Raw genomic sequence first — 24,860 nt, 5'->3', positions numbered from 1 at the left:
ATTGAGAAGGCTTCTCCGTGGTCGGCAAAATCGAGAGCTGTCGCGCGACCTCCTCGCGCACAAATTCTTTTATTTGCGTCAGCAAAGTTGCGTGGTTGTCGCCAATAACCAATGCTGCTAACGAATCTTCCGTAGGCGGTGGGCGCCGAGCTAAGATGCGTTGTTTCCGTAGCTCGTCAAAACTTTGGCACAAGTTGATAACTTCGGCCACCGTACGCGGATCCTTCGCTAGCAACATTTGAAATGCGTCCTCATCAATGCCTTTCATAATGTGTTTTATCTTGTCCTGTTCCGCCATTGACGGATTCAGGCGCTTATACAGGTCAATGACATCTTCGATGTAACTTGTGAACGTTTCACCGTGATGTTGCGCGCGCCCCCGTAAGCGTTGTTCTGCGCGAAGCTTGCGCACAGCGGGGCGCCCGAACACTTCTGTGAAACTTGTCTTGAATCTGCTCCACGTTGTGAAATCCTGTTCGTGGTTTCGGAACCAGAGGTTCGCGACGCCGGTTAAGTAAAACAGCACATTGTGCAACTTTGTGACGTCGTCCCACTTGTTATGCTGGCTCACCCTTTCGTAAGATGACAACCAATCCTCCACGTCATGATCATCGGTGCCGCTAAAGATGGCAGGATCACGCTGGCGCAATGCACCGGAAACGATGACCGTCGGAGGCTGGGGTGCATCTTCCTGGGTGGTTTCGTCAGGCATGGTCGCAGCAGTCGGTAGCGTCCGGCTTCGGAGTTCCAGTTTTTGAGGTTACCCCGCACCTCCACCAAATGAAGTGGGGTTTATGTAGCTCGTTCGAGGGATCGCAGGTAGCTCTAGATACGAGTCCCAGCGCTTCGCACCAACAACCCGCGCTCGTGTCTCGCGCCGCAGCGGTGGCAGTCCGCACAGTGCCACATGCATATTACCCACTACAACTACAGTGCCACATGCATATTACCCGCTACAATTATTATTAATATTACTATTATTAATCAGGACACTACTATACACATTACGTCTGCAAGGAAGCGGCAGCGGGCTACAACGATGATTTTTTTAATTATGCCCAGAAGTTTGCTTACTTTATCTTGCGGGTTCGGGGGGCGAGCGGAAGAGAAGATGGGAGCAGGAGCGCAGAACACAGTGAGGAAAGTACGAGCGTGGAGGAATGACATTTATATTAAGCGATGTTCTCTGTGGCGCATCACACTATTAAACGCGCAGTCACTGGAGCTTACGGCTAGCAGTATCTCTAGTTGCACACTCTTACACTACGCACTGCAGTTAACTTGTCTTCCTTTAGCGCAAATCAGTTCGAGTATGAAGGAAAATGACAGATGACAGTAATACTAGTCAATGTTTGCAGTTAACTATCACGAGTGTTTCTTTTAACTCGATAGCCCTATGCGTAGTTTTTCAGTGGTTCTCAAGTGTATCCCTCGCGGTAGTCTGTCATGATGGCGGCAGGAGGATGTGATGCCGCTGAGGTGATGCAGTGACGCCGTCACCGCGATGGCCTACTGGCATTCCTACCTGTGATCGCTGCAAGGAACCAACCGCTTTTTTTCAGCTGTCTCGCTCCGAGTCTGCTGGTGAGAGTGGTGATTAGTACAACATTTTTCGCGAACAATCGGTGACCCCTTCGTAACTAGCAGCCTATGGCGACCTTTTGTCTTCGGAACCATGTTAACCGCCTATGATTTGAAGCGCTGCATTTAGACATGTGTTTCATTGTTGGCAATGTCATGGTAATTACGTACCGGGCATGACTCTTTTTGCTAACTTGTTGCTTAGATTTCTGCCGATTGTGTAGCGCTGTTTTCATCGGAGATTAATACAAGGGCACAAAAAGTTGTTTGTGGTACTTTCTAAGATTACACAATTTGCCCAACAACTTTAATTATGCTTACATGTGGAGATTGTTGTGTTTTGAAAAGCCTCCTACATCGCTGTCAGTGGCATATTCTTTCTTGCGTAAAACATTTCTATCAACGTTTCAGCTTTGGTCAATAGTCTTAGCATGTGGATCCTTTTACTCTGCCTGTGGACCATGATCTTGCCTTCAATGTTGTAGTGTGTAAATTGGACTGCTCGCCTAACTCATGCCGAATACAAGCATTATTGACTTTCTCGGCTGCAAGTATCAGTACGGTCCTTCATGAAGTAGTGCGTTGTGTGGATCTCTTGAACAGCAGCGGCCGAAATGCGTGCAACTTTCTGAACTGTGGTGAGGGGGTAGTGTTTCGAACAGGGATAACTACGCCGCAGCTACGTTGCCACGACACATGAGGGAAGGAAAGCCTAGAAGAGGCCCCGGCTAGTGCGGGTCAATTGGAGAGAGTGTGGCGTAAGTCACGTGGTGTTTTTCGCAGAGTAGCACTGGGACTGCTGTGCCAAACATGAACGGTGCTATAGCGACCGCGCTCCTAAAGGTACAGGTGCCGCTCTAGGCCTCTGAAAAATTAAATGTCTTTTGGACCCGTGTGTTTCTCGCAGCACATACCCTGCGTGAGACAAGGAGATTGTGTAGCGCAATGCGAGCTTGAAAGTTGTGTTTAGCGTGTGTGAATGTGTGCGTCAGTCAACAACAGAGAGAGTGAAGTGATCACGGCGCGGGTATTCGTCTTCTTCAATGTGCGACAGAAAAGCACAGGAGCGTGTCCGTCTCATTAAAACTGTTAGGGAAGTTTTGTAGGCTTTCTCCTGACGTCCGTCGACAAAACACACTTCTGGCGGCTCGTATTAAAGCAAGTTCAAAGCTCACCCCTGTCTGCTCCAGCGAGTTGATTGGAGGCGCAAAGAGAGGTAGCGCACGACCATGGTTGAACATACGCCCTCTTTTGCGGGCGTATATACACCATGTATGTACGTATGTTCACCATGTTTTTACATGATGTCGGGGCTCTTCCTCTTTTATTTCTTACCTCCGTGCCATGGCACAACAGACGTGAAAGAAGAAAAAGTGCATGTGTTAGGGCAGTGCGGCGCGTGAAATGAGCGCCAAAGCCGCTGTTGGACTTGAACAAGCCAGATTCCACGAGGACTGCTAGGAGAAGCGTCGCGTGAACTATGTCGATTAAGCAATCGCACGCGGCTATCTGTCCGCACTGGCGCCCGTATGACCGTATCCTACAGCTTCTGGTCATACCTGCTAGTGTGCGCTAGCCCCTACCGGTCTGCTCTGCCACTTTCTGTGTCCGCAGCCACAGGCGTGTCCAGCGGGCGAGCGTGGACGTCTACTTGGTCCATCCAGGCAGCTTTTGTTGAAGTACGGCTGAGATCTATTGCACAGCTCGTGTCACTCCGTGGTTTTGTTCACCTCTTGGACCAAACCGTCATCGCAACGTGGCTGACAAGAGCGGGCGCTTCCGCGACACGCCCCCTGTCTAATTACAATTGGGCAGTCGTGGTGACGACATCACAGCGGTGCCTTTCTGTTGTGGGAATAAGGCACTGCTCACTCCGGTCGCCACTACAACAACCACTATAACCATAGGTGATCTACTCGACAACCTCCGAAAAGCTTCGCATAGAGCTGTGAAGTAGCTAGCTCTTGGTAACGAAGCGCACTGCGTACCTTCTGATGATATAACTCGTTTCCTGCTAGCAGTAAATTGTGCGTTATGTGTTCATAGGGGCGATGTTCCACATGAAACAGTTTTGCTTGGTGCAAAAGGTAGTTTCTCCGTATCAGCACTTTGATCACTGCATTCCGAGTTCCTTGAACCACGATCCTTAACATTATGATGTCTGCAACACTTCGTCCGGTTCGCGACTTCCCAGTGGGACGCTGCTCAGAAACCTTGTAAGCAGGTCATCCCTCTTAATATAAGGACCAGGGACTTGCTTTCTTGTCGATTAGTATTTTATGCATTGTGGGCTGGTAGGGAAGTTCAGCAGTAGATCTCTCGAATATAAGACGTTCAGTAAGCTCACTTTCCAAGCTTAAGGTACACAATCGGCCATGTTGGCACACACCCCTATACCGGAAAATTTCTTCTTCGATCTCGCCCAGTGCCTCGTGAAATTATGAAATTAATTGCATCTAGCACAAGCAATGTACATTTGAATGACACCTATCATCACCGAATGCTGTAATGACAGGCGCGCACCAGGAACCCCACACGCCAGCGGTTTGTTTTGCTGGTCGCATTTATACAGCGCATACGACCGATTGATAAGTCTAGTCACGTGCGTGCTCTCGCCCGCGTTCGGTTCTTTCATTTTTTAGCACATTTTTCTTTATCATCAAATCAACGTTAGAGATCAACCTAAATTGCTAGAAATGGAGGTCTTGCTATTGCCATTGTGGTCTACAGCTCTCCACCACATGCCATCCCACAACACATTCAAAGTGATAATAAAAGTGGCACGTCGTGTTGTAATTACAAACATGTAGCATGCAACACGTTATCAAAAAAGAGATATTGCACTATTTCAATACTTCAGAATATTCTTTTAATAAAAGTACACTCTGTCGTTTTACGTGCCAAGCCACAATACCATTTTGAGGCGTGCCGCAGCGGAGGACTAAAACTTAATTTCGACCACTTGGAGCCCTTTACCGTGCGCCCAATGCCCAGTAGACAGGCATTTTAGCATTTCGCCTTCATCGAAAGACGGCCGCCAAGGTTGCGTTGGATCCTGCGATCTCGGGCTGCACATCCGAACACCGTAGTCACTACGCCACCACAGTGGGTTCCTGAACATTCCACACTGCTGCAGTGTGGAATGTTCGTACATCGTAAATCGACAGCATTCCCACGTACATCGACAGCATTCCATTATTGTCGATGTACGTCTCCAACGATCACCGCGACGCCCCGATGGCTTACGTGACGTTTGCGTATAACTCGTTCCGATATGACACCGTGAGATATTCACCCTTTTATCTCTTGCATGGTCGCGACCCCACATTGGCTTTTGACACCATCGTCCCTTCTGTGCCGCGTGTTGCAACTGAGTACACTCGTGAAGACATCGATCGCACTCGCATGGCACGCGAAGTCGACAATCTCGTTTATTAGCCTCACAGCATATACAGAAAGAGCGGGACGACCACTGCCATCGCGATGTTAAGTTCGCAACGGGTGCTTGGGTGCTCCTCTGGTCACCATATTGTCGGGTGGCCTCTCCCAGAAGCGTCTCTCTCGCTACACAGGGCCTTATGAAGTCTTACGCCAAGTTAACGACGTCAATTTTGAACTTTCTCGCCGCTACACTTTGATGCATCCTCAAGTCAGACGCGTGTCGACGTCGTGCACGTTTGGCGGCTGAAACCATACTTCGCTCGCAATTCTTCGCCTGCCATGCGCCGAGATGGCGCTTCGCCACCTGGGGGTCCGGTTACGGAAGGATGAGAGAAGAGAGAGCAAGACGATCGGGACGCTGGCTGCTGCATGTTGTCGGTTGTCAGCCATCTCAGCTATTCAGGCTCATGCTGTACATATAGATATTGTAAGTATGTTAGTATGTTTATTATATACCCGCAACATCACCTTAACAATATATATATATATATATATATATATATATATATATATATATATATATATATATATATATATATATATATATATATATATATATATATATATATATATCCAGTGGCAGAGGCTGTGCGTGTACATTGTGTGTCACTTGTGCGTGTCATTTGTGTGTACATAATGCAGTAAAAAACAACATATGAAAAGGCCGAAACTGATTTGCTATCAAAAATTGGCTCACTGGCAAGGAATATTGCTGGATAGAGGGGAATTTGCTGACGGCATTGCAAACGACAGTGTTTTTCTCTAGAATAGCAGCTTGGGCTTGTTGGTTTTTCATCCTGCTAGTAACAGCGCAAAATGTAGACAAGAGACGAGACAGGAAGACACCGCAAGCGCTTGATTTCTTTGATATTCATTATAGTAATACGTGCAGGAGAGTCAATGTCCCATAACATTTAGCACCCATAAATGACTCATCACTAGTCAAGAGGTAAGAGTGTGTGCGCTGTGTGTGCCAGAATCTCAATCAACACGTGATGATCTGGGTCCGTCGTGTTTTTGCTATGGGTCGCCAATTCCCTTATTGCAGCTTAATAAAATGATACCTATTAAAGGCTTCAATCAACAACCAAGCCGCAATGAACGCTGCCAACAGCTTCTGTGCTTTTTCTTAAAAAAGGCTTCAACTCTATGGCAGGGACAGGTATAAACGAGTTAATGTCGTTTGTTGTTATTGATGTAGCAGTTTTGTCAGCGGGCGGATCGTCCTGGATGCCACTTAGTTCAGGGCCCCGGCACATTGTGGCGTGCTGACTAAAATGTATGGTGAACACAGTAGAGAATAAACGTCTTTAGTACCGAATTTTCACTTTCTTAAAACTAACTTAAGGATCTTATAAAACCTAAAGAGTCAGTGTATATGACTGCTTTTTTGTATTTTCGTGTTCATAGTACGTTTGACAACTGATAGCACTGCCTATGCCTTAGTCGCAAAGATACTCGTTTCATTGTGCAGAAAATCGGATTAGAAGAAAGATGGACCGAGTGCTGCACAAGACACTTAGGGATGTGATCTTGATGCGTATTTTGCCCGAAGTTCAAGGAAATGCGCAGTAATGTGGGCTTCTGGGGCTTGCTTAGTGACCTCAACAAATGTGTCGCATTCTATGAGCTACTTCTGCCACGGTGGTAACAGATTTGCTGGATACACGAGCCGAGGTTCAAGCAGTAGTTCACCTAATCCATTGCTGACACTGCACATACGCAACGAGAAACGCTGTCTCGGGGCAGGTAGAACCTGTGAGAGCGTGCCACTGGTCACCCTATTTATGTTCGAATAGGAAGAGTGGTAGGAGTTGGCGTTTACCTTTAGAAAATGCGTGAAGCTGGAGTTTGTCCTTTGTGGAGCAGCGACCATTGGTTAGCGTCTATATAGAGGCTTGCCGCAGCACTTGCTAAAAGCAGCTGCTATAGATGCTGGACGGGGTCCAGCTCCTATAGGGCGCTGGAGGTAGTAGAATGGTACACCGTGACACTGTGGTGCAATCGTGTACGTATGAGGCTATTCTGAAGGCTGATAAGGCACTTCTTATCACTGTTTCACGTACAGTGGGACAGTATTTTAAGAGGAAACTTTAGCTCGGGCGCTCCTATCTAAATACATGTGAAAAGAGAATTCGTTTTTCTCGGCAACCACTGCACCAAAGTGGACGAGGTTTGTTGCATTAAAAAACAAATTTAAAATCTAGTGACTGTTGGTTTCGAATTTTTGAGTGAAGTCGTCATTTTTTTTTAAATAAATATTGGCGAAAATCCGAAACTTTCAAAATACAAGACAACCAAGTTTACAACTCCGTACATTATAACCGAAAAAGCATAATACAATTCTGTGAAATGCATCTAATAGTACATCTAAAGCGGACAAAATTGATATATTACACATGAATCTCAAAAAAGTTAGTAACCTGGAAATACAGCTTTTGCGGAACCTTTGTAAGCAACGTAAGAAGTTCGCGTAAGATGTGAAATGATAAATTGAATTTGTCCGCTTTCAATGGTTTAATGAATGCCGTTCACAGAACCGCAATATCTGTTCTTGATGCAGAGCTATGAATTTTTAAAAATTATGCTTCTATTTTTTTCAACTTTCCGAATTTTGAAAGCTATTCTAATAAAATGTAGGCCCTAAATCGAAATTCCGCTTCCATAAGTCACTAGAATTTAACTTTATCTCGCAAATGCAACAAATGTCGTTCATATCGGTCCAGGGGTTATCTCAGAAAAAGGTCTTGCGTTTTACATGTATTTCAATAGGCCGCGTCGGAGTTGGGCCCGAGCTAAAGCTTCCTCTTAATGAGGTTCACTGTTTTACGGCATTTTGTTTTAAGATTCTTTACACCTGGGATGAATGTTAGCTTTCAGTGGAGTATGATACGGAGAAATTTGCGTTCTGCGGTGACCGGCTCTTGCTGTCTGTGCAGTAAGTTCTGCATTAGACTTTGCAAATAAGCCTCTCTTTTGTGCGAAAGGGGTGCATGAACTTTTAAGATGACTTAGCTTAAAACAATCTTCTCTTCCCATTTACACACTTTCCTCAAGCCAACCTGAACATATCGCTCACAGATTGCGAGGTTACGTGTCTTTACTCATAACTGCCTATTATCTACGTATAACATACCCCGCGGTATACATGGCGCAAAGAGTTGATATATACAAAAAAAAAAGCCACCGCGTTACTGAGGTACCCCACTTTGAGGTACCTCAGTTTCTTGAATATTGAACCCATGCAAACTCTAACACGAAATGTACGGTGTGATGCGTAACTTTCTATTACATTCAGCATGTTGCCTCGAATGCTCATTTCTGAGAGATCTCATAAAATCCTATAGCACTAAGCTTTATCGTATGCCTTCTCCATGTTTAAAAACAAGGAAAGAAAGAACTGCTTATGGCTAAAGGCGTCGCGAATGTTTGCTCTATCCGCACGAGATGGTCGGTAGTCGACAGACCGTCTTTGAAAGCGCACAAATAAGGGTTAAGCATTTTGTTGAGTTAAAGAAAATGTAAAAGACGACAACTTATCTTTCTTTTTCTTTGATGAGCTTATATGAGCAGCTTGTGAGTACAATTGGCAGTAACATGATACTTTGGACGCATATTTACCTTGTTTCAAGACCGGAACTACAATAGCTGATTTCCATGTCGCTGGAAGGTATCCAGCAAAGTAAATAGAGTTTCGAGTGCCAGAATCATCATTTGTGTGTCAGTGTGTACATTTTTGATCATGTCGTACATGGTTCTGTCAGCTCCCGATGCAGATTTTCTACATACGCTCTAGACAGCTCTCATCTAGGCATTATTAAAAAGACAGTTGCATGTTTCATCAGGACGCCTTTTATGGTCCAGTAATCAAGTTCTGCTAATTGTTTGTATTTATTACATGGTTCTGAGAAGTGTGCGGAGCTTGATACACAGTCGACGTGTAAGCCAAGGGCAGGAATTTAGTCTTCGAAATTGTTCCCTTGGTTATCCACCAAATGCAACGGGTGCACTTGCTGCCCCTTTAGCCTTCCGAGACCATTTCAAACCAGCGCCTCTAGCGTGTAAGAATTTCTGTTCGATAGGAACCTCTCCCTGCTCGTTCTTTCAGCCTTTCTCCACGTCCTCCTACCCTGTCACTTGACATGCTTAAATTCAACGAGAGTTTCTGCAGTCGGTGATCAGCGCAGTATGCCCCATGCTTTATTTTGTTTCTTTCACGCCTACCTGCAGTCGTCATGAGAGCAGGGCACTCCACTTTTGCATGAGCTGCCAGTCGTTTTGGGAATGAATTCCACAGCTGCGTCAAATATAAAATTGTTAAATTACGCTACTGCATCATCTAAACTAAATTCGCTGATAGGACGTGCGCCGTGATAAAAAAAGTCGATTCCTTAAAATCTTCCCAATTGGCGGAGGCTAGTTTGCACCTAGGAGCATGCGGAGGAGACCCACGTTGTCTAAGCTTAGGGTTACGGGAAAGTGGTAACTTCCGAATAGATTTTAGGCAACGTTCCATTCTAAGCCAAAGAAAGCAGAAGCAGAGTCAATACAGATCAATTAATGAACAATAATTATGACAAATATTATAATAGCTGGCTCCTTCTTATTGAAGAGGACGCACTAGAGTTTACTAAGAAGTTTTATATTATCCGACCTCTCGTGCCGCACCGGGAGTCTCCCCAAAGGGTGTGATGGGCATTCTAATCACGTATGATCATGCATGGTTCGGTGGGCTGGTCAATGACGCTTTTAAACTCGGTTTACCTGAGGTGATAATCATGTGGTATATAAATGCTACAAATGGTTATCAAGTTATTGAAGAGAATTCTTCGCACATACGCAGACCCGAGGTGTGTCTGGAGAGAAAAAACAGGCAATTAACAACTTCTGACTATAGCTACAAAGGAGGTCTTTAACGCCATCTTTATGAGAACTTCCCTTGCGTTTCATTGCAACATTTGTGTGTCCTCATTGAAAAAGAAGGTTGTGCTGCGTATTTAGGCAATGTAAATCAGCTTGCAGAGCCCCTCTCAGGTCCTGCGCTGCGTTTTTTTTTCTTTTGTTTAGAGTGATCCCGAGAATCACGCCACTGCTTAGGCACTGCTGGTGCCATCTGACTCGCTTTGTGTCCATAGTCTCTTGCGAGGAGCTGGACACACGCTCTTGAGAGGGCTGCGTTTGGCGTGAAGGCCTCGACATGTCGGACGAGGCCTTTGAGGCCACTAGCCCTGAGGACGATGGCCCTTTCTGTTGGAGTGGTGGAGCAGCACTAGCTGCAGCCGCCAAGGGGGCGGATGATGTCACTGGCGGCTCACTGAATGTGGGCCGCGTAGCGTCCGGAAGCTCAGGAAGCCTCTGACGCGACATGTCAGCAAAGCTGTTTTTGGGCAGGTATGATAGCCGCGTACATGCCTCCTTGAATGATAGGTTCTTTTTTAGTTTGCTACTATTTCTTTTTCTTTCTTCCATGACGGACTGAACTGCGAGTACGCGGTGTGCTCCCCATCACAGTTCACACAGTGGAAAGAGTTTTGATATGATTCATGAAGGTGGCCGTTAGCACAGCATTGCGCACATGTCTGGCGGCCTCGAAAGCTCACTGAATTGTGGCCGAATCGCTGGCACTTAAAGCATCGCAGAGGACTTGTGATATACCGTCTGACATGGATCTTCACATACCCTGTCTCGATAGTGCCTGGCAGGATCCTCGAGGCAAATGTAAGTATGAGGTGCTTTGTCGTGATCTGTTTTCCGTCACGGCTCATTTTAACTCTTTTGACATTGACCTCATTCTGATCCTTCCAACCCTCTAGAAGTTTGGCGGCAATCAATTCCATAAGATTATCATCAGAAACAACACCTCCAAGTGTATTCATAGTGCTGCCTGGGGCCACAGTCACTGGGATATCCCCGAATGGCACTAGTTCAGGTGAATTTCTATGTTGTTTCGTATCACGGAGTTCCAGAAGGAGGTCACCACTCGCCATCTTAGATACTTTGTAGCCTGCACCAAGAGTTTTTGTCAGAGACTTCGCAACAACGAAAGTAGAGATCATTCTTGTTCTTCTTTCTTGTTTTCTTGTTTCTGGGAATAGATTACACTGAATCGGACAAATGTTTCTTTTTGGCGACCAAAAAACTGGAAAGTTTCTTAGGTGCGCCCCCTTTTCCGGGAGCGATCTTGTACGGGAGGGGGGGGGGGGGGAGATGTACTAGCCATTAGTGAGTGTGTATTTTTCAGCAGTAACGCCATCCACCCACCAAGGAGCCCTACACGGGGACGCTGGAGGACCGGTAAAACAGTTCCTACAAACGCCAGCTGTACGTTTCCACTATAAACGATTGTAAGATAACCTAGGTTGTCTACTCACACAAGGTTAACGCTTGCTGCTTAAAAGATAGGAGGTAATACGGAGAGAGAAGACTGGAAAGATTTAAAGTGAGAGAGAAAGACGAAGATTGGAGAGGTGGATAGGAAAAAGCAACTGCCGATCTCTCCCTGATGGGTCAGCCCAAGATTACCGTCTGCGTGAAGTCAATGATAAAGGGGTGTGTTGGCCCTGCCGACGGGTCTTGAAGGTCCAGGCACTCAGCTGCAGCTGAACCCCCAGGCTTCCCTTTTCCCCGGACACGGGTAAAACCCGCATGGGTAGAAGCAGGAGGGTGCAAACCCCGTGGGCTCGGGCACGTAGCGTTGAAAGTCATCAAACTGCTGTTACCGGAGACGCCCCTGAGGGGCCCAGACTAATTGCTTGAATACTGCAAAGCTTGCAGTGACTATCATCGGAGAACTTGCGCCTGCTTGTCTGGTCCTTTTGTTAGTATGTGAGATTCCACATGCGCATAAGCAAGTAGCTGTATATTCTTTGCAGATATTTCCTGAAATATTCCCGTAGGGCTTTTGTACTTCTAGAATACCCAACGCCTTTATGATTTTTCATACCTTTACTGAATTAAGCACCACTGTATAACATTGAAAGTCCTATAAAGAGATTCACTGCAATAAACTTTCTCAGTTACTTGACTGATGGTATGAACGTTACCCACTGCAGATTATCTCTTCTTGAAGCCAGCCTGTTCTCTTGTTTCATAGAAGTCAAGTGTTCCCCTGATTTTATTGGAAATTTTATTGTTGAACATTTTACACAATATTGAAATCAAGCTAATGGGCCAACAATTCTTCAATTCTCTAACGTCTCCCTTCTTATAGAATATATTCCTGGCATTCTTACAGCTCTCTTGCAAACCTGACGTTATGAGGCATTGCGTGTAAAGAGCTGCAAGCATATCAAGAATAATATTTATTAGTGCGCTTTGCTGGGCCAGTTGGTGCATGATAAGCGTATAGGAGGTTTCAGTATGCACAGATGCGAGCACAAGTAAAAGGAAAGAACAGGAGAACACTGGTGAATTTTTTTGCTAAAACATTTGTTGAAAGCGTTGCCCTGTCCGTTCCCTTTATTTGTGATCGACTCTGTACTTGCTGGAACCCCTATACGCTGATCAAGAATAATATATTTTCCAGCATTGATCAAATCCAATGTACATTCATCTTCGTGACAACGTTTACGACAAGAACCCTGCCGAGTGAGGCTAGCTGCGCAGGGTTCATTGATGCATGATGCTGTATAGTCTGGGATACTACAGGCCTTAGTGTGGTAAGGAAAACTGGAGAGGCCTATAGATTGCTTACTAACGGCCCCGTCTTCTGCTACAGAGCTCTTCCAGATGAGAAGGATTACGGAGTATAAGTTCTAGTTCACAAGGACAAAGCGGAACACATCAATCAATTCTACAGCTATAAATTTAGGGTAGCAGTCCTCGCAATAAAGGTAAATAAATAGGGAATACAGAATAAAGGCCGTACAAGCCCACGCTCCAACCGCCAGTCATGCTGGTGAAGAAATGTTACATTACCAGTGCGTTTGCTTCAAACTCACTAGACGGTACCTATGGGTGACTTCCCTAAGAAAGTAGGGGAAAACAGGCTGGAGAACAAGCAAACCGTCATTATGACATTGATTGTAGTAGTAGCACAAGATAAAAATTGGCGGAATTAGCGGAAAGTGAAGGAATCCGAATAATTGATACCATCCTCATGAAGCGAAGTGACTGCAAGTAAACCTGGAAAAGCCCTAATGGAGAAGCAAGGAATGAGGTCGATTTAATATTGACACACATGCTTAATTATCTTCATTCGTTAAGCCCATTACACGGACTGAACGATTGAAAGTTATCGCTCAGCGCAAGACGCGCCATTCTATATCGGAAGTATTGTGAATGTTATCAATGGTCCTACTTGTTGTCTATGTTTTCACTGACCCTTGTGTAATCAAATACTGTGGGCGACGAGAATGTTGGTATATATTCTAGAACTTACGCGAGCACCATCGATAACACTGAAAGGCTCATTGGGCCAGGTATCAGTTGGCGACATATCTGATCCACAGATCAGATTTTCGCTAAGCTGCTAAGCACCTTGCTGCGGAGTCAAATCCCGGCCACGGCGGCTGCATTGCGACGGGACCACAATGCAAGGCCTCCCATGTTTCGTGCGTTGGGAGAACGCTAAAGATCACTTTGTGGTCAAAATTAATACGGGTCTCCCTACTACGGCATCCGTCATAATAAAATTGTGGTTTTCGCATGTAAAACCCCCGAATTAACTGTTTCTTGGTTTTCTGGGCATAAATTCACCCAATATATTGTTAGTTTCTTGGCTCGCACTTTTCGCGATAGTGTTCCTCATGGTCACTCGAAAGTTACATCTGGTTTGAAGTGTTTCGAATTAACTTACCGGACGCCCCTGCAAAAACGTTTAACAGGCCCGAAACCCGAAGACGACACCAACGTCGTCCCGCACAACCTCTGTAGCCTCAGGCTTCGAAATATAAAGAAAAGTAACTTGGTGCTCATTTTACCGGGCACATTGAGCAACAAAGAATGCGTCACGACTACCGTGTTGAAACGATGACGCGGAACATACAAAAGCCCACAGACCCGCACACAGCTGAATCTTACCGTATAATGGCTATCGGAGTCAGACGACAACTCCTGTTCGCTGTCAACTAAACACAGAAAGCAATTTTCAGTTCCAATTAGTGCGTCTGAAACTCCACACTTCTGGAGCTTTGCGCAACTATAGCGTGCAGGAGGTAATTCGACGCACCGTAGGCCTATTTTGGGATGTCTCGGAGCGACATCCCAAAATAGGATGCCACCTCCTGACAGTTCTTGTAACTCCGGGACCTCCTTCTGTACTAATGATGAATGATGAAATAAAAGTAGTGACATTGAAAGTAGTGACGCTTTATTCAGACCACCACTTAGGTGGTAGTGTGGCTAGCTGCCTTTCATTGAACTTTTTTTTTGGTAAGCATCGCTTCCATTTTTCATTTCGCGTAGAATTAGTTATCATTGTAACGCGCATGCCAATTTGAGCGAACCTTTGTTAAAGAAAGTGCGCGTCAGAATTGTCCATATACGTTAGGCCGCGACAACACAGTGGAGATATTTACGTCCCTCGCAATTGCTGCAGCTCAGCCGTTGCCTGCTTCCACAGTAAATTGTCTTCCAATGCAGAGTTATATTCGCAATTCACAGTTATTGCTACTCTGTAGTCAGCCATCACTACAACTTGACAATATTTTCTGCCTATCCCAGCCTAGCGCACGATGTTGAAGTTTCCGGTAGAGGAAAGGGAAGTCATCATAGTTTTGATGAGTTAGATAAGTTCTCGATTGCTCACAATTTGAAGTGAGAAAGAGTAAAAATATTCAAGACGAAACAGGTCGCCCAAAACATAGTAAGGGTAAACTCAGGAAAATTCAGGCTGGTGCTTGCAAACAACTATGCAGCTTTAGAGCTAGAAAATGATCACAGCATACAGGTTATGAATGCAACCATAACAAGGCTCATTTCAGAAGGAGCAGCTGAAGTGGGAGGTAAGGTATCAAGATAAACAGTACAAAAAGTAGCTCAAATTAAAAAGGACCTGAAGAAACGACAACCCTTGAACCTGTCTCACTCATGAGATCAGATAGAATTCGCTGAACTGATACCAGCGGTTAGATATCTAAACCAGAAGATAATAAGCAATACTCGAAATTATACGGTCGGAAATATCGAGCAACCATTGCAAAACTGCTGAGGCATGAAATAGGTGAAAATAAAACTGGGCATAGGACAGGGAAAGCTGTATCCAGTGAAAGGGTAATGTCGTTAGCAGTTTCGATGATACATTGAAAGCAGCACAAGGATCCAAATTGACATGTATATAGCTCCTAGAGCAGCCAGGCAACCTTCGTTAGAAGTAGCGATGACGACGATACACAGGCTCCTTTTATAAGTAGCGGTGACGTTCTAGCGGCAAGACATGTTCTGGGGGAAATTCGCACGTTCTGAGATATCTTTCATAAAGTTTACAACACGTCTGCTGATTTCGCATGCAGGTGCGTGCATCTTGGTACGTGACGCCCCTCTTTGGGACGAAGATGACTGCGTGACACATTGTTTGGACTTGAGCGAAGCTTTTAATAGCTGCGGTCTAGCTTTCGCCTGGTGAAAAGAAGCAGCAATGCACTTTCTTTTTCTTCCCGTGAAGCGCATTGCAGCGTCGTTGTCAAGCTTGACGTGCTTTCAGGATTCAAATCCGCGAATGCGGAATTCGCTGCCTGAGCATCAAAGTTGCTGATTAATAACTCGGAACAGAAGCGCTCAAATAGAATCAAACAAGCTGAAGATTTTTTTCAAATGAGATTGCCTTAATGTTTAAAGCGTCAGTATAAAACGTCATCGTCTAGGGAAAAGGGTAGGCAAAGATATTGTTGACTACGCGTTCGCGGACTGTCATTGTTCGGTGACATTGCTTCTGCCGAAACGCACAAACCGCATATCAAAGCATACTTTCCCTTGTAGGCACTGTGTTTCGGTTAAATTTACCGTTAGACTAATTTCAAAGGCATTCTATGGTAAAGGGCCCACCGTGGTTTATTAGAGCCTTTTAAGGCTGCGCTGACAAGCACGGGGTAGCAGGATTAAATGCCGGCTGCGGTGACCGCATTTATATGGCCGCGAAAGGCAAGAATATCTGTGTGCCGCGTATTTGGTCTGCGTTAAAGAACCCCCCGGGTGGTATTCTGTAAGAGACCACCGAGTGGACTGTCCATTTCAGCTGCTGCTGACTGGATACATCTGTATGAGCGACGAGACGAGCGGTCCCAGCCAATCATGAATGGTCGAAATGGACAGTCCATTAGGTGGACTCTTACAGAATACCTCCCCTGGTGTATATTATTATTGCACAGCCCCCACTAGTGGTGCCGCGTAATGACATCGTGTGTTTCTGAACGCAAAACAATAGAAATTTTTTTTAGTAAAGTGCGAAATTTCATCTACTCACCACCGATCTGTGCGATTGCCGCAAGCACACCGCCTTTTTAGTGTATTCCTTTATAATATCGTTCGAAGCCCAGGGTTCGTATACGTCGTTGTGCATTATGCCTTGTACGTCAAATGCGTGCATAATTTCGTGGCCCATAATCTGGAAGCAGCAAAATTTTGTAGAAGCAAGCAAAAACAAGTGCACGCGCCTACAAACCAAACTAAGCAGTTGAGTAGCGGATTTCACGGAAGAAGATTATTTATAGCGAAAATTTTCTTTGAATGGTCCTTCAACTTTTCCGCAGCTGCTGGTTTTTGTACGCCGCGCCGGCAGGTGGTTCAGACGTAGGTGGCCGAGATGGAAGACAACACGAGAATCTCTTTTCGATCTTTCCATCTCGTCGTCACACTGCCCGCTAGAGTGGACTCTCAACTCATGTGATTATCCCATGAGCCCCGCAAAAGTATTGCAGAAATTGCAGCGCTTATCTTTGTACTGAGGCGCAACAGTCAAGAGAAAAGGTAGGTATATTAGTAGCGAGGAAATACTGAAAGGAGGCAGGGAATGGCTATAACCGACGCAGTCACGACACGAGTGAATAACACCCTTTCGATTATTCGCTCGCATACATAGGGAGAGGGTAGGAGAAGAAAAAGGCGACCTACGACGGAAACCAGAAGGTGCTACACTCTAAAATTTGGGAGGGTATCGCAGGAATGAAGCAGCCAATTTACCCTTCAAAGCGTTGTTTTACTCTCGCAAAATGTCGAGTGGACTGAAATACATTGCTCACTTCTTCACCATGGAGAAAGTGAAATGTGCTTTTCACTCTGCCCTTCAGGAAGAGAGAGAGAGTAGAATGGGGCCCGTTCTACTCTTGCGGCAATAGAGAACAAAACATAGTGTAATTTTCTGCTTCATCTGTACGAGGCTGGCCCCCAACATGGCGATGTATCACTCACGCGCAATGAGCAAAGAACACTGTTTTGTTTGTAAGAGGACAGGCAGCCCCAGTTCAAAGGAACGCGTAGAGAGCGTTCTACTTTTTCACTCGGAGTTGCTCCACCCCGCACGCGCTCAACATCGCGGAACAGCACCGGAGAAAGGTGATCCGTCCAGCGAGCAGCAACGAATGCCATCCAAGTAGGATCGGGTGTCAGCCATCTCGCGTCGCCGCGAAAGCAGGACAGTCGTTCGTCATTTGTTGGATATACCAATAAATACCCCACAGTAAGTGCATTCTAACTTCACATTCTGCGTATATGACATGCTATCGCCAGGAAGTCGTCGCGGCGCTTAGCCGACGCGATTGACAACGGACTAGGCAAGCGCGCTGCTTCTCTCTATGCCAATCGAAAAAGCCAGCCGTCGCTACAACTGGATGTGATTTTATCACTTGTCGCTATCTGTAAGAGCTGTGAAAATCACAGATGCTGCCAGAACCATGGTATGTTCAAGACGATGTCACGCGAAAGGTCGCTTAAAATGGTTTGGTCACCAGCCCATAATTCCGAGCCTATGCGGAGCGTGCTTAGCGTGCGGTCTGGGTGTTCGAATTTATTCAGTTTGGCAGTCTATGTGTACGGAACGCTGTTGAAATAAGGAGTCATATGACAGAAGGCGTCATTTTGCTGGCGGTATTCGTTCGTTGTGAATAAGGAGCGAGCTTGACGGTGTCTCGTCCATGGGTAATCTGCGACCACAGAAGTTACGTGCAGCACCTGCTCTAGTTAGAAACTTTGCTGCAGGCATTCAGCTCCATGCTGCAAGTGGTCAATTAGGCGCGTTATCTTGAACTACTGAAAACGCATGAGGAATCCATGTTGTATGCTGCATACAGTATAAACCCCATATAATCGATCGTGCGCGCGACAGCTACGAGCGATGCGATGGAGTTGGCTGTCGCGTTCGCTGGTCGCCTACATGCCTTACTCCGTCGGAGCGATGATATTGAGTGACGCCTCCCCGGTGTAAACACGCGTCGAAACCAGTGTGACGCGTGCTTTAGTAATTTAGTCGATGTATTTTAGTGTAAAAAGTAGCATAATATATTTCCGAAGGTCTTGCAATAGGCTCTTCTCCTTGCACGTGTAAAAATTCAATCGTTCGCTCGTTCCGCGCGGCGGTCGGTAGAATTTGAGCGATGTACATATATCCAGTTCCGGCTTCGTGCTATTGGCTAGTCGCTCATAGCACTTCGCGGAGACGAGCGACAATTTCTAGATTTCCAGAACCGAGCGATCTGTTCAAGCGACGGCCCATTTTCTCGCTCGAAGCCGTCGCTCGTCGCCGTCGCCCACTAAATCACTCTCATGGCGTTTAAACCCAAGACGGAACTGATCTTGCTCGTGTATTGAAATGGTGTGATTATATGTCTGGTTTTATGTCTCCTGTTGCGGTTTTCGAGCACGGTGCGAATCTGAAAAGGTGATTGTGTCTACGAACTCGGTGAATTGTTAAGCAGATAGTTATGCATCGGCATCGAGTATAACGACTTCTGTGTGGATTTACAATTGCAGGGGCGTTTTGCATACGCTTATTGTTTTGGACATGTCTGTGCATTTGCTAATATTAGCTGGCGTTTCCGATTTATGTCATATGAACCGCTAAATCACCCTTCCTCATGGGTTTACAAGTGTAATGTGTGCATCTTGCTACTGCATGGCAGATCAAAATGTGTTCATCACTTTAATATTTTTAGTAGAGAAATGAAGTATCAAAATAAAACGTTGTTTTAATTCCGGGTTACCTGTCATCTGTCGTACAGAAAACAAAGAGTTGATCTAGTGAACTTATAACTGCGGTCTAACTGCAACTTCTACATGCATTCAAGAATGTAGAATGCTGGATTTCAAACTGCAGCAGTAGTCGAGTCTGTGAAAAATGAACTCCATTGCGCACCTCATAAACGAAAATAAGTTAATGCCTTTTAGGAAGCCTAAATGAAGGCCGCAGTTAACTTTCTTGTTATTATTGAAATGTGGGTATGCTTGACATAGCAAGCCATGTTGCTCTTTCTTATAGGCACATCCAGTCTATATTTTCATCCCTACTGAGCATCATGTTTGCAGATATGACCCTCAAATTATGGCTTGAGCAGTGGCACAAACAGAGATGATGCAGGGGGGGGGGGGCGGAGCATACAGGGCTCATGCTTAGGATGTGTCACAAGTGGTGCTTGCGACACACCAGACTACTGACAGATGTATGACATCTGACAATTAAGACTATTCTATTTAATAGCAGGAGTATTTTAACGTTGGTGCCGAACGAGGATGACCTGTCGGTTATTTCTTTTTTCTTTAAATCTAAAAATTGAAGTTAGTTTAGCGGTTGACCATTGCAGTCATTTAGATGTTTCGCATGCATGCAAAAGAAAGTCTTAGCTTAGAGCTAATACTGTCGTTTAGTGCCATGACCATGTCTGTCTTGATGTTGTTTTACAGCATGTCCTCGTGTTGATTTTTGCACAATATATTTTCAGGCATCCGCTTTATATAACGCAAGAAGGCAGCTGCAAGGACACAAGGATGTCAAAGAGCCAGCCCATCGCGACTTCACGTAGTGCAGAGGAGTGCACGCCAAAGAATCAAAATACATTGACATGCAATTTAGACAAGAAAATTAGAATGTGGGTATATTGTGCGTCCCATTTCACTAAATGTCAACAAAATCGGACTACAGTATGTCACACCAAGATGCAAACTCTCACGTGCTCTAGGCCATCATCTTAACATAGTATATTTATGTAATGTCTCTGATGCAAAACTAGAAATCAAGTATGCTCTCTGGAGGCAAAGACATAGGAGCAAGTGTTATTGAAAAGTTAGAAACGTGTTTAAAAAAAGCTGATTAGTTGTGAGGTTGTGACTGCTGTTTGTCTTTCCTCTGAACATATATATCCATGTGATAAAAAAATAGCTGTACAATGAACTTGCATATTTGCTTAGTGACATGATACATACTTGCAATGAGCACAGTGCTTCTGTTCACTATATAAAGCAACAAACAGCTCATCATTGGTTAGGTGCTTACATACATTTACCAGCATGTGAATGCAAGGGTGCACATATAAACCACTGTGATTCTGTATTTTAAATGCTGACATGAAGCTGGCAGATTTTCATGTCTTCCTTTTTATCTATTTTCTCCACCAAATTTTAGAATTATGGCTTCCTTTTAGGTTCCAGAGAGGGGAAGCATTGGGGGAAGAGAATCCCTTGTTTAAAAAGTCATTATCGTTTACCTGTATGCTCACGAAACCAGTTCATTAGAATCGCTCGTGCCTCCAGAAGCGAAAGCAAATATCAATTAAGGCATCTGTGTACACCGTGGTGCGCACTCTACGCCTTAGAAGCCGGAGAGTCACTTGGAATTGAAAATAATATTAAATATGTAAAATTCTGGTTTCTCCAACCTATTTGCCAACCAAATATGGTAGTGGAGGTTGAGATGCGTTCAATGCCAAGAATTGAGAGCATCGGTGTAAAACACTTGTTCATCAATAGGCGGATGTGAACATGTAGTGTTAAGCAAAAGCCTTCTGGACTTAAGACAGAGTGCACAGTGAGGTGATGCATTAATCTTCCCAGACACACATGTACTTGTTTTGATACGAAGATTCTGTGAAGTGCGATAATTGTTCTTACTTTAGCGCATCTTAACCCTTTCAGGCCCAAATTAATTCTGTTCAACATAAAAAATTGGTCTTTACATATTGAGATGTGCATGCTCGTATGAGTCAAAAAAATATTAAAAATCGGTGTTTGTACTTTTCAATCAAAATTTATTTAATGATTCCAAATGGAATCAGTGGGACCTGGTGGGCTGAAAATGCTTTAATGCAAAAAATACGTGAAAAGTCTATTTTAAATGAAAGTCTTTGAAACAGTTCTTTCCTTTGTTGAGGCAGAGGTGTGTGCCACATTTCTCGCACCGAATGCGGGAGTAAGAGACGATACAGAGCTTGCACCTCTGCTTCGTGTCACAGTGCACAGGCCAGTGAGCCGTCCTGTCCAAGCGTACATCTTGAATTGGTCGGAGGCATGAATTGGCTCTTTTCGGCGGCGGCGTGTGAGATGCAGGACGGCCGCGCTTTCGTTCTTCTGATGTACCCGCCTTCAGGAGAGCCTGGGCAACTTTCATTCGGAAGTCAAGAAGAGGCTGATGTCGCATGCCAGATTGAACACAATGCCTCCTGTACAGCAGCCAGGCATTCACCACACAAACATCAATGATGTGAAACACAATGCGCAGATAGTAGCGCTTGCCGCGAATGTCACAGCGATATAGTTCCACCAACATGTCACACAAGTCGACACCTCCCATGTAGCGATTGTACTCTCGTATAATTGCCGGTTGCTCAACAGTCACATGAGTGCGGCTCGTCGTGCTCCACCTCTGAACTTGTCCAGTTGGTTTCACTCCAACGTAAGATGATACCAAGTGGACTGCTTTATTATCATACCACTTTACGGCTACGATCTTGTTTGTTGGCTCATGCTTTACGTCGAAGCTACCTCGTCCCTCCTTCTTCAGCGCAACGTCACCCTTGAAAGTGCAACCCCGTAGGCGGTTGGGGCGTACAGTCCCCACTGAATGAATTCCCCTTAGTTTTAGGGCACATACAAGGCCATATGAGGCAAACCAGTTGTCAAAGGCTACTTTGAAGCCCTTGTTCGGGGAGAGATCGCTGGTCAATTTGAGTACGACATCTCCACTAATGCCGAGCTCTGATGCTTCAGTGACAGTGCCTTTACCTACATAGATATCGTATGCATATATGATGCCACTAGCACCTGCTCTGGCAAAAACTTTGATGCCCCACTTATGAGGCTTGTTCTTGATGTATTGTTTTAGAGGACATCTACCTTTGAACGGTATGATCATTTCATCGACCGCGTTGAGCTCTTCAGGTTCAACTTTGGCCATGTTTTCAGAAACTCGCTTGAGCAATGGCCTTACCTTGAAGAGCCTGTCATGCTCGGGGTGTGTAGGAGCAGTCACGTGACTGTTATCATTCACGTGGAACAGTGTTCTCAGTTTGCTAAAGCGGTTCCTCGGCATCACGTCCGCTACAGTGCTGAACCTTGTTGCTCCGCTCCAATAGTTCTTGTAGGACGGCATCTTCACAATTCCAGCGATAACATGTATGCCTACAAACTGCTCCATTTCTTTAGCTGTCGTTTTTACAGAACTTCCAGCAGTCTGCACAGAGTACAGATTTGTCTGGTCTGAGAAGTTTTCAAAAACCGAGTCGTCACAATATAACTTGAAATACTGGTAGGGCGATGGTAATTCATCTGGTGGAGATCTAAATTCTTCGTTGTATTCCACCTGCAAGGGGAGTATGTCATCATTCGCCCACAACAGCGCTTTCTTCTTTGAAGATTTTTTCGTGCGATCATCGACTTGCGGCAGCTTTGCACTACTGTTTACATCTTCACCAGCATCATCATCGCTGAAGTTCTCAGTCTCGACTTCAAGGCCGATATCATGGGCAAGATTGTCACTTGTACATTCTAGTCTATTTTTTCTAGTTTGCACGATGACTTCTTCTTCATCTTCATCCGACGAATCAATGTCTACGTCTGACACGTCACCTCTAGGGATCAGAACAAGCTTCGCAACTTCTTTCTTTTTCCCATAAAACTCGCACGTGCTGATTGTCGCCATCTGTTCCGAAAGAAAATGTTTCCGCATTACGGGGGTATTTCACAAACAAAGTTTCTCATAAGCTCATATCAACAGGATAAAATCACAAAAAGCAAAGCTACGCTCCACCAACTATACAGGCTCCTGACGCGATAATGATCCATCAGGTAACAAGCGCCGAAAACATGGCCAAGTACGGCATGAAAACGAAAAAATAGGTATTTATAACATGTAAATGTTACCTTTGCGCGGAGTTCGAGCCCGAACAAACGGGCGATTTACTCAGTGCGGTAACCTCAATCAAAAAGTACCGCGTGCGTAGCCGGTGCCGCTACGTCCCAATGATTCCATTTGGAATCATCAAGATTCGCTAAGTTCTCCGGTACCCACAAATACTTTCCGCCGAATAAATTTATTGCGAAGAGATAGCGTAATACCTGATAGTGAAAGTCCAAAAGTTCGAGACAAAAATAAAATAGTTGTCTTACCTGTCAACGGCGAAAAGAAGAGGTGATCTCAGCGAATGGCGGGAACCGTGCAAATGATTCTTTTATTTTTTCGCTCACAGGTGGCAGCACTTCCTTGACTCTACCAGGTTGCCAGCATATGTAGAGCAAAGGCTAAATATGAGTTTTAGCGTAAGAACAACCTTTTTTCTTTAACCCGGAGCTGCCCGCTGATCCACAAAATTGATGATTCCATTTGGAATCACTGGGCCTTAAAGGGTTAACCACTTCAGTAGGAGCAAAACCTTGGTTTCAGGTAGTTGGTTCATTGTGCAAGTATATGTATAGTGGCATGCAAAAGCGACCTGCATGGAAAGGACATGTGAAACAGGATGGTGCCATTGTCAATTTATGTTTTGCTTCTTTGTTTGTCTTTTTCGTGCACTTCCCTGCCTGTACTTATGCTTATGTCGCCTTTGATGCATCATATTCATCACATCTGATTTTTAGTTTCACTGAAGCCATGCTATACTTTAGTGAGATTGCATATTCAACGAATCACAATAACTGAATATGTAATTATGGAAGCAGCTTCTCAGAGGTATAGCACCCTTACCGTAGTCGGAATGAAAAGCTATCATATATGACAAGAAATTTGATGCACAAGGTTTTAATGCCTATGCTCCTTGCAGTTTTGTACTCATTTGCTACACACTAGATAACATTGTAAATATAATTTCATTTATTTGTGAGAAATTGTAACGCATGAATTCCGATAGCACCAGGAAACTACTTTCGTGAGGGAGGCCGACCGAATGAGAAATATAATACGCTTCTGTACCGGTTTGAGAAAGGGCAGGATATTGCTGCGGAATCACAAGACACACTAATAAACAATCGGGTTCAGCCCATACATGAATAACTTTATGTGAAATGTAAGAAAAGCTAGCTAGACCTGTGGCCTCACAAGAGAATATACAACACATATCTAAATGTACTGTATGCTCAGTCAGGAACATCCGTACACTGTACAGGACGTTATCAAATGAGCGGCTGTCTTAGAATATGGCATACAAAAAAAAGGTTTCTTGCACAATTTATCTACCTTACCAGCCCCATGCTTAGCAGCTCATCTGGTAAGCTCTGCCACATAAGTGCACGCATTTTGTGCCAGAAATGCGTTTGCTGGACAGTAATGTGGCGCATATTTCTCTTCGATCATACTGTCAATAGTTTGTGACTTTGCACACGTTTGTTCTAGGTTTAACTTTCCGTTGTATAGTTTATTTTCAAAAATAAGGAGCCAATTGTAATTAACGAACATTTCTGCGCTGTGATACCTAATAAACTGTAGA

The 24,860-nt window shown here is 44.9% G+C and overlaps 1 protein-coding gene across 5 annotated transcripts in view; it reads right to left on the bottom strand.

The window, feature by feature from the left end:
- LOC135902761 (neprilysin-1-like) overlaps positions 1-24,860 on the bottom strand; it is a 125,062-nt gene that overhangs the window by 5,594 nt on the left and 94,608 nt on the right. For 4 of the 5 annotated variants that reach the window (XR_010564584.1, XM_065432994.2, XM_065432993.2 and 1 more), the window contains one exon: positions 16,424-16,564. The exons of the other annotated variant lie outside the window; for it this stretch is intronic. Coding sequence is in view for 3 of the 4 variants with exons in the window: in XM_065432994.2 (XP_065289066.1) it covers positions 16,424-16,564 (141 nt within the window). In the remaining variant the exon portion in view is untranslated. The remainder of the gene's footprint in view (positions 1-16,423; positions 16,565-24,860) is intronic. 5 annotated transcript variants of the gene reach the window in all.

This window comes from Dermacentor albipictus, chromosome 2 (genome assembly GCF_038994185.2).
Source record: "Dermacentor albipictus isolate Rhodes 1998 colony chromosome 2, USDA_Dalb.pri_finalv2, whole genome shotgun sequence".
Classification (NCBI taxonomy): Eukaryota; Metazoa; Arthropoda; class Arachnida; order Ixodida; family Ixodidae; genus Dermacentor; species Dermacentor albipictus.
Note: the sequence above shows the minus strand (reverse complement) of the source record. Positions and strands in the feature narration are given on the sequence as shown.